The 17272-nt window shown below is 40.7% G+C and overlaps 1 protein-coding gene across 2 annotated transcripts in view; it reads left to right on the top strand.

The window, feature by feature from the left end:
• The window catches only part of LOC120526262 (alpha-1,3-mannosyl-glycoprotein 4-beta-N-acetylglucosaminyltransferase C-like), a 54295-nt gene that overhangs the window by 26608 nt on the left and 10415 nt on the right, over positions 1–17272 (top strand). For both annotated transcript variants that reach the window (XR_005633107.1, XM_039749356.1), the window contains exon 3: positions 4773–4917. Coding sequence is in view for 1 of the 2 variants with exons in the window: in XM_039749356.1 (XP_039605290.1) it covers positions 4773–4917 (145 nt within the window). In the remaining variant the exon portion in view is untranslated. The remainder of the gene's footprint in view (positions 1–4772; positions 4918–17272) is intronic.

The raw sequence follows: 17272 nt of genomic DNA, 5'->3' as shown, positions 1-17272 counted from the left end.
TTACCTAGAAATGAGGTCACTGTAGTTAAGGAACAGGGGAAGACAATGTATTCAAGCCACATGCGGCTCCAAACTGCAAGGTGGCAGCTGCCCTGGAGTCAAATACCGCAGGAGACACCCACAGGGCATGATGGGAATTGTAGTGCCGTAGAGCAGCCCTGTTGGGGTCCCTGGGTGCCACCAGGAGGCACTGCCTGGAGCTCTGCTACTTGGTTTTTGGGACTTCCTGTTGATCCAGAAGTACTTCCATTGGGCTAAGTCCTGGTACCGGTCCGAGATTAAAGAAGTCATTTCGCCACTTCCAGGTGAGTTGGAGCTGGGAGAGGAGACGGGCAACAGTCTCCTGGGAGGAGTGGAGGAACAAGAGAAGGAGGGAGGTGAAGAGAATATTGATAACAACCAACAAGGACTAATGTAGTGTAGTCATCTTTGGGGTGCTGCAGCAAAACTGGTCACATGTTATACAACATTGAATCACAGTGGATTTAATTTGACATGAAAGATCCTAATCACAGCAAAGTGGTAACAGATCTTTGCAAACTGTCCTAAATTAAATAAAAAATATCAAACACAAATTAAGTGATGGTGTAAGCATTAAACCCCTTTTAAAATAAAACCCCAAAAACATCACTGGTGTAGCCAATTGATTTTAGAAGTCACAGAATTGGTTCAATGGAGACTGTCTGGGGTTTAAGTTGACTGTCATGTAAATTCAACTGCATCTGTAAGGTCCAGTTTGGGGTGCGTCAGTGTGGTGGTGTAACCTACACAATGGAGACAAAAATAATATTCCAGGAAACTCCAAGGTAAAGTGATTGAATGGTGACAAGAAAATTATCAAGTTGCTGAGTATCTTTTGTAGTCAAATGAAGAAATAATTCTGGAACAGATGGAAAAGCATGGGGGGTCATGAGGTCTCTGGAAAGGGGTGTGTGGCGCTCCCGATATCTATGCAAAAGGACAAAGGTCCTCGTCTTTAGAGTCCTGGTGCTTCCTGTCTTGCTATATGGTTGCAAGACATGGATGCTATCCAGTGACCTGAGATGAAGACTGGACTCCTTTGGTACTGTGTCTCTCCGGAAAATCCTTGGGTACCGTGGGTTTGACTTTGTGTTGCTCATGGAGTCCCCGAGGGTGATCGGCTCATAAGATCCTCATTGTTGGGGACCCGAGTGGCTGGACCAGGCCAAAGGGTCACCCACGTAACACCTGGCTGCGGCAGAAAGAGGGTCTGTATTATCGTGGTATTTCCCTCTACTTGTCCTTTACCTGTTTTTCCTCAAGGGTAAGTGTTCTCGTCAAGTTCGTTATCGGGTTGGTCTTGTGAACTTTGCCCGGACACGGACAGGCGGACATCTTGTTTAAGAACCACCACACGTTTATTAAACACAATATTTACAATAATATGGTCACAAAGACCCCAGTCCAATGGTCACACAGACCTTAGTCACGTGCACACACCCCAAACAGTCACAATCCTGGCCACAATGCCTTGTCTTCGGGCCGCCTTCACAGCTCTTCTTGCCTCGTCCTTCTTCCACCCGACTCTAGCCTCGAATGAATGGAGACGGCCCCTTTTATAGAGGACCCGGATGAGCCCCAGGTGTTCCCGGCAATCTTCTTCTGGCCACGCCCCAGCATAGCGGAAGTGCCGGCTGTCCTCCCGGCTGCTCTCCGGGCGCCGTCATAAATCTTCCCCCCAGCACTTCCTGGTGTGGCAGAAGTGCTGGGGCAACAAGTCTCCAAGACATCGGGGCGCCTCCTGGCGGTGACCACGGGCCCCTACAGGGAAAGGCTTCCATGCCCTTGACCCATGGCCCCCAAAGCAACTCGGAAGGCAAACCCCACGTGATCCAGGCAGGGCTCTGACCCTCTTCTGGTCCCTCCTGGCGTCCCGGCCGGGTCATGGCCCCTGGCATCCCTGACAGTCTACTATAGCACTTTAAGATGAACACACAAATGCATAGCTATACGCACACACACACAGACCCTATCCACAACATTGCCCCATGAATGACACACACACATGCTTATTAACCCCTAGCACTTTAAACCACACAAGAGCTATAGGAATAACAGCCTGTCATTCAGCACTTCAAGAGACTTACTTATTATCAGCACAAACAACATACAATGTTTTAGTGATATCTCAGAGCTAAATATTACTTTTGGTCTACAAGAATACATTTAAACATACAAAGACTCAGCACTCTTGACTATAGGCCATTTATTGTATCACCCAAAAATACCTTCTTTTTGTATTGTCCCTAACTATTGAGTTGCGCCCTCACTCTCAGCCTTATAAACCTCGCAACACAGAAATAATGGCAAAAATCCGGCTACACTAGGTGCTCAAAGAAATCTAACTTATTACTTCAATCACTCTAGACATTAAGACCAAGCACAGAAAGTTAAAAACAGCATGGTATTTATTACAAGAATAATAATAATACCACTGGAACAAAGAATACTAGAAAATAGGTACTGATAGGAAAGTCTGAATATATATAGTCTTTAGAAAAAGCTTACGAAAAAGATGTAGAGATGACATGAATGTCCCAGGGTGTAGGTTGATTTAGCAATTGATGTTCATGATGCCTTTCTGACGACCAGTGCCGCCACCTTCTTCTTCTTTTTCTTGGATGAATTTTGCTCCCCAGGTAATAAAGTTCTTTGATATTGCCTCAGTTCTTCCTTTCCCAGGCCGTAAGCCCAATTGATGTCCCAGATGTCCATCCGTAAAATAATCAATAGCCTGAGGTATAAGCTCAGGCTTCCTTTCCCAGGCTGTAAACCAAATTAGCACTAAGCTATGAACAACTGTTATAAAAGTGAGATATAAGGAACAGGATATGTCCTTTTTTATTATAATGCCTCCTACATCTGAATTCATCTTGTTGGGATTGAGCAAAATATACTGTAATACAGAATAAGATGTTGATTTTATACACCATAACGGGGTCATTTCCGGAGGGTGGGACTGGACCGTGTGTCTGCCTGGGTGGTTGCCAACCGGGATCCTGAGTTGTTTCGTCGTGTGGTGGGTGCGGCAACGTGCTGTACCAGTGCATGCTCCCCAACTTCACTTGACACTACCACATTTTCATTATGTCTGTCGACACCAGCATTTTCACATCATTTCAAAAGTATCTCCGCCTACAATGAAACAACTGAACATGATTATGTATAGGGTGGTCCAGATCTAATTATGTAATTTTCATTACGCTATAACTTATTAAGTTTATTACATAGAAAATCACCCGAAAGATCCTGGACCATCGAGAAGTGTGTGAACTGACGACGTGAAGAATTGTCTTCGCAGCAAACTGGAATCGTCCCCACATAAATCATCCAGATCTGCATAATTAGATCTGGACCACCCTGTAGACATTCGCCTACACTGGACATGCGCTCATCAGCAAAACCAGTAAGAGAAAGTGTCTTCCACACAAAACCTTCATTTACACTTGGAGAACAGCAATGGGAAATACGAAAAACTAAAAAACAGATCATTGTGTTTGAACTGGCAGTGACTTAGAATTGTTATTGAGAGTAACTCGCAAGTATAAGGCGAGCAAAGTGTCCAAAAGTTTAACGAGAACAATAATCGAGGAAGGGCCACATAATAAGCAGTAAGAGCGCAATTAGAGTCTGCATTTTCAAATCTGTCCGTTTTCATCCTTCCACACTGCAATGCTGATCTCACATTTTCAGAAGTATACCACTTATGAGAGAAGTTTCAAAAGCTTTTGGGGATTAAATGCGCAAGGTTTGGGTGGTTGAAAGATTTTTTAAATGAAAATGTGAATGTAGCCTTAGTGATGTGTGAAAAAATTGTGATTGGGATTTTGCTGCGGTGGGCTGGCGCCCTGCCTGGGGGTTGTTTCCTGCCTTGTGCCCTGTGTTGGCTGGGATTGGCTCCAGCAGACCCCCATGACCTTGTAGTTAGGATATAGCGGGTTGGATAATGGATGGATAGATTGGTATTTTGCAGGTTTTTCGAGTTTTTTGGAATAGAAAGTAAGGAGTATTGCTCCCTAAGGCTTATTCCACAGCTGAAACACGAGTTCCATGCCTCTGTCCGTGTGGCTTCACGCAATATTGTTACACTGCCTGCTTACACACTCACACCGCCTGCCTGGCACCACTTTTAAGTGGAGAGCTAACCCCATGGACAACATCATCTGTGCTCAGCTTCCCCAGCTCCATAGGCTGAATACTGGCGCCCACAGGCCCAGATCAGTGGATGTTAATGTTGGAGAAGCCCTTGCAGGCATGTGCCTTCTTGCTGCACCTCCAATCCTTGCTCTGCATTATAATAAGCTGTTACTTGCTTTTGCACATGCAGGAGAAAGATTGCAAAGGAGATGAAAATAAATGTGCTAATGGAATAGATTTGTTTTGCCATTTTCTTTTTTTTGAGAAACGAAACTCTAAAGTTTTGCACACATTGTTTTACTCATTACTAGCAATGCGTAAGTTGGAATATGAACAACTATTTTCCTTTTGCTGGTATTTGTCTGAAATCATTTTTTGCCATATTAGGGTCATGGGGATAATCCTTTTTTTTTTTTTTTTAAGCTAACTGCAAACAGATTGAAAAGATTTAATTTATATAACAGTACGACATTGTCCAGCTATTTCATCATAGGTAGTCTCCCTGGTTCAAAAACTCCTAAAAAGACAACAATAAAGTATCTTGGGTGATTGTGATTTGTTTTTATTAGTTTTTTACTTTGTCAGATAACTTTTTCTTTTTTCTTTGGTTACAGAAAGCAGAAAAACTTTTGTCAAGAGAGATTTCCTTGCAGCAGATTAATTCAGGACAAAACCTGCAAAACTTCAAAGATCTATGGCAGTCCTACTCCTACAATGTTTCATACGACTTCCTGGCTGGATTTCCTGTCCAGAAACAGAGTATGTCTCCTTTTACTATTTCAACAGTCGACTATCTCCAACTTTTAGTCCAAATAAATCTATTGTCTCTTGTGTCAGCACTGGCCTGGATGGGCACTGACTTTGTGCCATTTGCATGTTTTTCCTGTGTCTGTGTCAGTAACATGAGTGAATGGGCCCTGCAGTGGACTGGCGTTCATTGCTGCCTCCGTTAAAGGAATAATCTACCCAAAACCAATATTTTTTTAAATAGTTTACTTAAGGAGATTACACGTCCTTTACAGAAGTTACATGTTACGCTAGTGGCATAATGTGTTACTTTAAAGGAATACGCCACCCTAAAATGATTTATTTTTTTCTTTGTTACTTACCACATGTCATTTGTAGTGATGTTTAGAGGAAAAAAAAAAGTAATCTCATGTTTTCATGGTGAAGGCCCATAACAAAATTTTGAGAGAATGGGACCCAATGGTGAGCAAACCTGGACAACAGCAAACAATATCAAAAACTGTCCATGAAAAAAAAAATCTCACGGTACTCATGTTGTTAATTCCACATGTCAGGTGAAACACATTTCTTTTTTGCTAAATAAATAACTCTGGAAAATGAAAGTAGCTTGTACTGAGGCATGATGGCAATTTTAAAGGCCTGGAAGGGAAAAGACATCATCTGTGCAGGAACTGGGAGTGGCGTCCTTGTGCCCGGAAGGGCAACAGGGGTGATTTCCCGGGAAAGGTCTGCAGGGGACTGAGAGAGATAGTCAGTACACTCCGCCACCCCCGGCCTGGCGTAGAATTACTAGTGTTTAGGCCCTTCAGCTGTTTCCCATGCGCACGTTTGTGACAAAATATATATATTTATATATATAGTTTGTCACAAACGTGCGTACATATATATATATATAGGGCAGTGGTAGCGCTGCTGCCTTGCAGTTAGGAGACTCGGGTTCACTTACCAGGTCTTCCCTGTGTGGAGTTTGCATGTTCTCCCCGTGTCTGCGTGGGTTTCCTCCGGGCGCTCCGGTTTCCTCCCACAATCCCAAGACATGCAGGTTAGGTGGATTGGCAATTCTGAATTGGCCCTAGTGTGTGCTTGGTGCGTGTGTGTGTGTCCTGCGGTGGGTTGGCACCCTGCCCGGCATTGGTTCCTGCCTTGTGCCCTGTGTTCGGATTCAGCGGGTTGGAAAATGGATATATGGATCCATTTTATATATATATATATATATAATTATTGATTGGAGTATTCTGTGACGGTCTGGGTTGGCTCCATTACACTACTTGAATCCTGAGCTGTCAATAACATAACCGGGATCAGCTGGGTGTTCAGGTACTTTTATTTTCAACAAAACAAATTCATTGGTTCAAACACCTGATGTGCAAAAGTTCAGTAGTCAAAGTTCTTCAATAAACAAATATTCAATAAAATCATTGTTGGTGGATGTTAAAAAGCAAATAAATAATTCATTAAAACAGGGTAAAATCATGGCAGGAAACTGTCCTATTAAAACCCATGAGCCGCCCTGGTGCTTCCTTTTAAAAACTGCTGTCTCCTTTGCTTAGCCCTGAAGGTACAGCCAACCTTTAAAATGTAGGCTTCACTCCCTGCTGTTGTCACAAGCCCCTGGGCAGAGTGCGGCACCATACCTGGCAGCTACAGCTTCCACTGCCACTCCTCAGCCTTATGTGAGAGCCCTGTTGAGCAATGGGTCACTCCCGTTACCTGAAGACACTGAATGACCTTCTTCAGCCCCTTTGAGAGGTGGCCATGTGGTTGTCACCAGGGCTCTCTACCCGGCTGCCTGCCTTCACCCCACCACATGCTGGCTCCTCACAATCCCGCCATCTCTGCCATCCTTCCTTTTCAGTCATTTTCACTTTTTCATTGTCTCTCCATAGCCCCCCCTTCTCTTGCACAGGCTCCCTTTTTAAACTACTCTTGGGCACAGGTGCTGCAGTCACCTTCTCCGATGTGTGAATGAAGCACTTGACTGATCGGCTAGAATTTGCACATGAATGCTCGATCAACCAAGCACCGCAAACCACCTCGAAGTGGTGAGAGCATGTTCCCTTGTGCACTTGCATACTCCTGGTTATTATTTAAAAACACATGTCACCATGGATCTGTCCTATCATGTATTCCTTTAACCCTGAAGTGTGTTAAGCTTGTTTGAGACAAATTTATGATGGCATATTATGTTCTCATGATCAGCTGCAAACATTGGATTCCCAGTTTAATTTCCTAATTAACAGTAAGGCTGTAGTGTCCCATGTGATGCAGTGAGTGTGAGCAGAGCTTTTGGTACTCTGTTTTGTGGTTTGTGGGTGGATATGTGGTTTGCATACTGTGAGGTGAGATGGTGTGGCTCCTGGTTTGTCATTGTTTGACTTGCCTAATATTGTCTACATTGCAGTAATGAACGTAGCTTGTATAATCTGAGTAGCAATGTAATTTAAAGTACAATATGATTCATTGTAAGCACCACCCAGCCATACAACTCAGTACCAACCTACCTGCCCACTGTAGTGGATGTGGGAGAATATGGTGAGCCTAACTCTATATAACTTTAACTAACTATAGTTTTCAGCTCTTTTAATTAGCTACAATACTCGGTCAGTCAGTCAGTCAGTCAGTCATTGTCCAAATCACTATATCCCAACACAGGGTCACGGGGGCGTTCTGCTGGAGCCAATCCCAGCCAGCATAAGGCACAAGGCAGGAACAACTCCCTTGGCAGGGCGCCAGCCCACTGCAGGGCACAGACACACACACCCACACACCAAGCACACACTAGAGACAATTTAGCATCACCAATGCACCTAACGTGCATGTCTTTAGACTGTGGGAGGAACCCGGAGCACCGGAGGAAACCTACGCAGACACGGGGAGAACCCGAGAAGCGAATATTTATTTATTTTTATTAGGTATTTCAAATAGGTTGTGACTCACTACAAAACTGATTCTGTGTAATTAATCTGAAGGAAAAAGATTCCTTTTAAATTATCATGTTAATAAATGATAATGACATTTTCTTTTTCTAAGTTTTCTAAGTCTATATATTCAGAAACAGTTTACTTCAAACCTTACACACTTAAACCAGTATAGGACTCAGTAATTTTGCACAGGGCACATTGTTTTTTTTTGGTAGCTTACCTTTTTTATTTATTATCATTATTTATTTATGTATTTTACAAATAAATTAAGCCTATACTGCTTACATGCATATTAATATACATCTCCCTTAAAATATCAAATAACTATTGCCTGAAAACAGCAAAATTGCCAGTGTTATACGGGGACCCTAAAATAACATGGGCAAAAAATAACTAATAATAAGTTAGTTGAACGTGTGCAAGAAAAATATGTCATGCTCACGAGATTGTTTGGTGTAAACACGTGATAGTGTTTCTACACGTATCCTGTTAGGGGCTCTATAGATTTCCTGTAGACCTGTTCTGCTTCCGCAACTTTGAGACTGTTGAGATTGAATTCATAGACCTTATATTTTAAGCTGGATTTTTCCCATAAAGACATCGTTTATATGCTTGCAACCCAACATTGGTACTTCTTTTCCAAATGTGATTTGAAGCCAGTTCTGAGCTCTAGTGGACTTGTTTCACCGAAACGCTTATGGTGACATTGAAGACATGCACACAAAAAATATCTCAAGCACATGCAAAGTAAGATTATTTTGGCACCTGTCCTGTTAGGGGCTCCAATCACTATTAAGAGTTAATTTAACTTTTAAAAAGTGTTTGGATAGCATGCAGAGCTGGTCAAACCATTAGGCCCCAACCCCTTGTTATAGAAGTATGATCATAAGGTCCACAGTACGTACACAGAGGGGTGCTGTTTGTTTCTGAAGGTGTGTACTCCCCAGACGTCAAGGGGGACCTCCGCCCCATTCTGGTTGTCAAACTATGATTATAATGAGTGAGCGCCATCAAATAAAAGTAAACCAGAGGGGGACTACAGTGGTGCTTGAAAGTTTGTGAACCCTTTAGAATTTTCTATATTTGTGCATAAATATGACCTAAAACATCATCAGATTTTCACTCAAGTCCTAAAAGTAGTTAAAGAGAAAACAGTTAAACAAATGAGACAAAAATATTATACATGGTCATTTATTTATTGAGGAAATTGATCGAATATTACATATTTGTGAGTGTCAAAAGTATGTGAACCTTTGCTTTCAGTATCTGGTGTGACCCCCCTTTGCAGTAATAACTGCAATTAAATGTTTCTGGTAAATTTTGATCATTCGTGCTCACCGGCTTGGAGGAATTTTAACCCATTCCTACGTACAGAACAGCTTCAACTCTGGGATGTTGGTGTGTTTCCTCACATTAACTGCTCACTTCAGGTTCTTCCACAACATTTCGATTGGATTATCTCAGGACTTTGACTTGGCCATTCCAAAACATTAACTTTATTCATCTTTAACCATTCTTTGGTAGAACGACTTGTGTGCTTAGGGTCGTTGTCTTGCTGCATGACTCACATTCTCTTGAGATTTAGTTCATGGACAGATGTCCTGACATTTTTATTTAGAATTCTCTGATATAATTCAGAATTCAACAACAACAACAACAAATTTATTTTTTATAGCACATTTTCATACAAAAAGTAGCTCAAAGTGCTTTACATAATGAAGAATAGAAAAATAAAAGACACAGTAAGAAAATAAAATAAGTCAACATTAATTAACATCGAATAAGAGTAAGGTCCGATGGCCAAGGGTGGACACAAAAAACAAAAAAAAACTCCAGACGGCTGGAGAAAAAAATAAAATCTGTAGGGATTCCAGACCACGAGACCGCCCAGTCCCCACTGGGCAATCTACCTAACATAAATGAAACAGTCCTCTTTGGATTTAGGGTCCTCACGGAAGGACCTGATGATGATGGTCACGTAGACTTCTGGCTTTTAGTCCATCAATGTTGGAGCATCATGATGCTTTGAGTAGGTGGAGGTGGCGCAGGCCACCACCACAAAGAAACCGGAAAAAGAAACACAAGAGAGAGTTGGGGTCAGTAAGGATTTTAGAGCCACCATGAATAGTTATTGTGATGAATTGAACATACAGAGTATCAGGATTAAGTTAAAGTGAAGTTATGAGAAGGCCATGTTAAAGTAATGTGTTTTCAGCAGTGTTTTAAAGTGCTCTACTGTATCAGCCTGGTGAATTCCTATTGGCAGGCTATTCCAGATTTTAGGTGCATAACAGCAGAAGGCCGCCTCACCACTTCTTTTAAGTTTAGCTTTTGGAATTCTAAGGAGACACTCATTTGAAGATCTGAGGTTACGATTTGGAATATAACGTGTCAGGCACTCCAATATATAAGATGGAGCGAGATTATTTAAGGCTTTATAAACCATAAGGAGAATTTTAAAGTCAATCCTGAATGACACAGGTAACCAGTGTAGTGACATCAAACCTGGAGAGATGTGCTCGGATTTTCTTTTCCCAGTTAGGATTCTAGCAGCTGCATTCTGCACTCGTTGCAAGTGATTTATGTCTTTTTTGGGTGGCCCTGAGAGGAGTGCGTTACAGTAATCTAGTCCAGTGTTTCCCAACCTTTTTTGAGCCATGGCACATATTTTACATTAGAAAAATCCCACGGCACACCACCAAACAAAAATGTCACAGCCGAAGCATCACTAATTCTACTGTTTGAATGGCAACAGGTAGATACACAGATTAAGAGTATTTAATTGTTCTGCCTATCACTGTCCCATAGACGAACAAAGACAAATTATTTGCAGTAAATAAATAATCATTTTCATACCAATTAAGTGAAATTGAATAATTTTCCACGGTACACTTGATGATCTCTCATGGCACATTAATGTGCCGCGGCACAGTGGTTGGGAATCACTGATCTAGTCGACTGAAAACAAAAGCGTGAATTAATTTCTCAGCATCTTTCAATGATATAAGAGGTCTAACGTTTGCTATGTTTCTTAAGTGAAAAAATGCTGTCCTAGTGATCTGATTAATATGTGATTTAAAATTCAGATTACAGTCAACAATTACCCCTAAGCTTTTTACCTCCGTCTTGACTTTTAATCCTAATGTATCCAGTTTATTTCTAATAGCCTCATTGTATCATTTATTGCCAATCACTAAGATTTCAGTTTTCTCTTTATTTAACTTGAGAAAGTTACTATTCATCCATTCTGAGATACAAGTCAGACATTGTGTTAGTGAATCAAGAGAATCAGGGTCATCAGGTGCTATTGATAAGTACAGCTGTGTGTCATCAGCATAGCTGTGGTAGCTCACGTTGTGCCCTGAGATAATCTGACCTAACGGAAGCATGTAGATTGAGAAGAGCAGCGGACCCAGGATAGAGCCTTGTGGAACACCATATTGGATATCATGTGTCTTCGAGTTGTAATTCCCACAACTAACAAAATATTTTCTCCCTGTCAGGTAGGATTCAAACCAATTTAAGACACTGCCAGAGAGGCCCACCCATTGACTAAGGCAATTTCTAAGAATGTTGTGATCAATGGTGTCAAATGCAGCACTCAGATCTAAGAGGATGAGAACAGATAAATGGCCTCTGTCTGCATTTACCCGCAAGTCATTTACTACTTTAACGAGTGCAGTTTCTGTGCTGTGATTTGTTCTAAAACCCGACTGAAATTTATCAAGAATAGCATGTTTATTGAGGTGGTCATTTAACTGCATAATGACTGCCTTCTCCAGAACTTTACTTAAGAAAGGCAGGTTAGAGATGGGTCTAAAATTTTCAAGAGCGAGGGTCAAGATTATGTTTCTTAAGTAGGGGTTTAACTACAGCAGTCTTAAGACAGTCTGGGAAGACCCCAGTATCTAGTGACAATTTACTATGTCCAGAACATTATCAATTAGCACGCCTGATACTTCTTTGAAAAATTTGTTGGTATTGGGTCAAGGACGCAGGTGGAGGGTTTTAATTGAGATATTATTTTTTGTAAATCAGGTAAATCTATCCTAGTGAAAGAGTTTAATTTGTTTATAACAGAATGCTGGGGTTTAGGAGGATCCTTAGTGTTGGGGAGATATACTATGTTATTTCTAATATCATTAATTTTTGATTGAAAAATACAGCGTTAGCCTCACAGGCTTTACTGGAAGTACTTAGGAGGCATTCCTTTGAGTTACCTGGGCTTAGCAGTTGATCAATTGTAGAAAATAAGACTCTGGGATTACTAGCATTGTTATTTATAATCTTAGAGAAATAGCAGCGCCTCTCAAGACGGACAGTGTTATTGTATTCTGTTATTTTAACTTTTAATATCTCATAATGGATAGTTAGTTTAGTTTTCCTCCATTTACGCTCAGCTCTATGACATGTTCTCTTTAAATCCGACACTCTTTAGGTCTTCCATGGTATAACAATGCTAGAAGATTTTTAACTGTCTTTTCAGGTGCAACTATGTCAACAGCAGCTCTCACTTTAGTATTAAATCTTTCCACCTTACTATTTACATTATCCTCGCTATTATAGTTGGCACTATAAACGGACTGATTGCTTAGAATGTTTGTAAGTTTTAAAGCTGCTGCTGAGTCAAAGAAGCGTTTTTTAACAATATGCTTCTCATGGGTGTTTTTTATCATTATTTCTATATTAAAAAGTAGAAGAAAATGGTCTGATAGACCAATATCAATGATCTGTTTTATATCAACTTTCAGTCCTTTAGTAATCACTAAGTCTAATGTATGACCTGCTTTATGTGTAGGCTGATTAACGAGCTGTCTCAAATCAAAAGAATCCAGGAGGTTCATAAATTCTTTTACTTTTAGATCACACTGATTATCTATATGAAAATTAAAGTCGCCAACTATTAGGAGTGTGTCATAGTTAGTAATTAAAATTGACATTAAGTCAGAGAATTCCTCAAAAAAAGACGTGTTGAATTTTGGAGGTCTATACACGGATAATACTAGAACTTGAGAATCTCCATGGATAACAACGGCGAGATACTCAAAGGACTTGAACTTACCAAAACTGACATCTTTACATTTTAAATGGCTCAAGTAAATGTTTGCCAAGCCGCCCCCCCTTTTTCCCTGGCGGTCTGCACGAGTAAAACTGTAATCCGGAGGCGCAGATTCGATTAAAACAGCCGCGCCATCTGAGTTAAGCCACGTTTAAGCCAGTGCAATAAAATCTATTTTTTTATCACTAATAAGATCGTTGATAAAAAACGTTTTGTTAGTTAAAGCTCTAACATTTAATAGTGCCATATTTAATGTTTCGGATGGGCAGAGATGAATAGTATATGCGTTATTGATATTTGGAATAGGAACTAAATTATTTTTATTAGCGCGCTCTGTGTGTATTTTTTGTTTAATCTGTGATCTGTTTTTATAGTTTTAATACATTGTTCCTCTAAAATAGTAATTTTAATTAGATTATTGGAGTTTATGCCGTATTGCCTAGATTTTCTACATGCATTGAGATTGCTTATTACAGTATTAATGTTGTGCACAGATTCTATTAGACACTTATCATGTCCTCGCACAGCAGTATCATTTCAGAAGGGGTTAAGAGCAGAGATATATAGTCAAGATAAATAAATTACCTTAGATATGTTTTCGGAGAGGACCCGGGTGCCGAAACTGTTCAGATGCAGGCCATCTCGCTTGAAGAAACACGGCCTTTCCAAAAAGAGATTCCAATTGTTGTCAAATTCATTGTTCCATCAATGAAGGCAAGCCGTCCTGGCCCAGATGCAGCAAAACAGGCCCAAACCATGATACTACCACCACCATGTTTCACAGATGGGATAAGGTTCTTATGCTGGAATGCAGTGTTTTCCTTTCTCCAAACATAACGCTTTTCATTTAAACCAAAAAGTTCTATTTTGGTCTCATCCGTCCACAAAACATTCTCCCAATAGCCTTCTGGTTTGTCCACGTGATCTTCAGCGAACAGCAGACAAGCAGCAATGTTTTTTTGGAGAGCAGTGGCTTTCTCCTTGCAACCCTGCCATGCACACCATTGTTGTTCAGTGTTCTCCTGATGGTGGACTCATGAACATGAACATTAGCCAATGTGAGAGAGGCCTTCAGTTGCTTAGAAGTTACCCTGCGGTCCTTTGTGCCCTCACCGACTATTACACGCCTTGCTCTTGGAGTGATCTTTGTTGGTCGACCACTCCCGGGGAGGGTAACAATGGTCTTGAATTTCCTCCATTTGTACCCAATCTGTCTGACTGTGGATTGGTGGAGTCCAAACTCTTTAGAGATGGTTTTGTAACCTTTTCCAGCCTGATGAGCATCAACAACTCTTTTTGTGAGGTCCTCAGAAATCTCCTTTGTTCGTGTCATGATACACTTCCACAAACGTGTTGTGAAGAGCAGACTTTGAGAGATCCCTGTTCTTTAAATAACACAGGGTGCCCACTCACACCTGATTGTCATCCCATTGACTGAAAACACCGGACTCGAATTTCACCTTCAAACTAACTGCTAATCCTAGAGGTTCACATACTTTTGCCACTCACAAATATGTAATAGTCGATCATTTTCCTCAATAAATAAATTACCAAGTATAATATTTTTGTCTCATTTGTTTAACTGGTTTCTCTTTATCTACTTTTATGACTTTGGTGAAAATCTGATGATGTTTTAGGTCATATTTATGCAGAAATATAGAAAATTCTAAAGGGTTCACAAACTTTCAAGCACAACTGTATTCCTGGTACCCCAAAGGGGGTATGCTCCTTTATAATCCGTAGTGTATGCACACTGAGGGGGAGTACAGGTCATTGAAGTTTAATAATACTGAGTACCCACTATGGACAGTGAGGGTCAACATCCACCAACTCAACCTAGGGGTCCAAATGGGTTTCGATCGGTACTGAAAATGTGCATATGGATGGAAGTTTTATGGTATATGTCTACAGTAGCTAACGAGATTGAGAAAATAAGATTAAATTTGCCAATCATAACCATTCAAAATTTGTGACAATAACAGGAGGCTATCAACTAGTTACCTACTGAATTTACAACTTATGTAAATGGGTCATAGTAGAGTGAAGCACGGACAAGGTAAGGTAAGTGTTAACAATGTCTTAACAAACAACCCTTTCAGATTTACTTAGTGAAAGGAAACAAATAGAACTGCAAAACAATCTGATGTCAGCACTTAAAATTTTAGTGATGCCCCAAAGGCAAGTGAAAACCCTGCTACTAGCTGTGCTCACTTTTAAGATGAGTTTGCACCAACACTACTACCAAGTGTGCTGGGAATCCAATAAAAGTCAAAAGATCGGCTAGGTAACGGATTTGCCTGATATTCACGAACCACCAACTCAATCGGTATGAAAGTTTCCAATTTCTTTTAGAGCTGGTAAGGTACGCCTCATTGTAGCAATAGATAACAGTACACGGCTGGAATATGAGATATTGAAAGATTTTGTTTTGGTGATAACCTAATCGACAACAGATTCACTCAGAGATTCTGAAATTGGAAATGCACGACTCAAGTGAAATTCACACAGCAGCACTTTTTGAATACATAGGTTACAAGGAACGCCAATAACGGTAATCTATTTGTTTTCTGTTGTATAAAGATACTGGTCAAAATTATAACATGTTATTGATGGCTATAAATAAACTGAACCTGGTTGTGAAGGCAAAGTGGTTGTGGGCAAAAGATATCAAAATAAAGTCCAGCGTAGTGATGCTGTGTTCACATGTGTGGGACAGATGGTAAATACGAGTTTCCAAATCAGAAATTCCATGTGAATGACATGCATAGTCTGAGCTACAAGTCAGACAATTCAGAGAAAGCAGAGCTACCTAAATTCTCCTAGCTATGGCGTAATGCTTATCTTTCACCTTAGTCAGCTGTCTATATGTGTCATATCTGTAATATGATTACTTGCAGACTACTAGGGCAGGATCTTTGATAGAAAGCTTGGTCTTGATAGAAAGCTAACAACTTAATGCGCTCTGGAAATGCCAAACATTTGAGATGGTAGCAACCTTCAGAAGCAGAACTTTACTCGTGGGCTTATTACAGGAAAGTGATTGGAAAATGAAGTGGCAGGGTAGAAAGAAAAATAACACCAGCGATTTCATTTGAGCGTCTAACAGATCACCAAGGCCGATGACATGATGAAGAACACCATAACAGAAGAAAGAAGAAAATGAAGAAGCACAGCGCCATCTGTTGAACGCGAAGCATGGAATACAGAATGCAAGAACGACAAAGTTGGAGGAATGCATCCGATTGTCAAATGCGTCAACGGCAGGATACAGAATGCAAGACGACATAATTTATCTAGACTTTCAAAAATGCTTTGATACAGTCATCCCACACCAAAGGTTATTTCTGAAACTAGAAGCTGTATTCATCATGGGTAACCTAAAAAACTGGATACCTAGTTGGTTAATAAGCAGGAGACAAGGAGTACAGATAAGAGAAGAATGATCCACATGGAGAAAGGTCATCAGTGGAGTCCCTCAGGAGTTTGACCTTAGACCGTTTCTTTTTCTGACTCATATTAATGACATTGATTCTGGTATAACAACAACAACAACAACATTTATTTATATGTATATTATTTATAGTACATTTTCATACAAACAATGTAGCTCAAAGTGCTTTACATGATAAAGAAAGATAAAATAAATAAGAATTAAAATTAGGGAACCCTCATTAACATGGAATAAAAGTAAGGTCCAGACGGCGGGAGAAGAAAATAAAATCTGCAGGGGTTCTGAGGCCACGAGACCTGTCAGCCCCCTCTAGGCATTCTATCTAACATTAATGACCTCAATCAGTCCTCATGGTATTCAGGGTTCACATGGAAGAACTTGGTTATGACGGTCATGTGGACTTTTGGCCTTTAATCCATCAATGTAGGGACATCATGGTGCTTTGATCAGGTGGTGGTGGCGCAGATTGCCAACGCAGAAAACCGCAAAAAGAACAGAAGGGAAAGTAGGGGTTAGTACGGATTACAGAGACACCAGGAATTATAATGATAATTAATTGAATATACAGAGCATCAGGATTAAACTAAGATGAAGCTATGAGAAAACCATGTTAAAGTAATGTGTTTTTAGCAGTTTTTTAAAGTGCTCCACTGTATTAGCCTGGCGAATTCCTATTGGCAAGCTATTCCAGATTTTAGGTGGATAACAGCAGAAGGCCGCCTCACCACTAGTATAGTTAGTAAACTTGTAAAATTCACAGATGACGCTAAAATTGGAGGGAGGGCAGACACTGAGGAGGCAGCAAAAAGAATTCAAAAAGAGAGAGAGTGGTGCTGGCCCACATTCAGAGCCCCTGCAGTATGCCTTCCCTCTCCCCCTCCCCTACATTATTCCCTCTCCCATCTGGAGAACAAAGACTCCTACATCAGGATGCTC

Source organism: Polypterus senegalus, chromosome 3 (assembly GCF_016835505.1).
Source record: "Polypterus senegalus isolate Bchr_013 chromosome 3, ASM1683550v1, whole genome shotgun sequence".
NCBI classification, from domain to species: domain Eukaryota; kingdom Metazoa; phylum Chordata; class Cladistia; order Polypteriformes; family Polypteridae; genus Polypterus; species Polypterus senegalus.
This window is presented reverse-complemented; position numbering and strand designations above follow the sequence as displayed.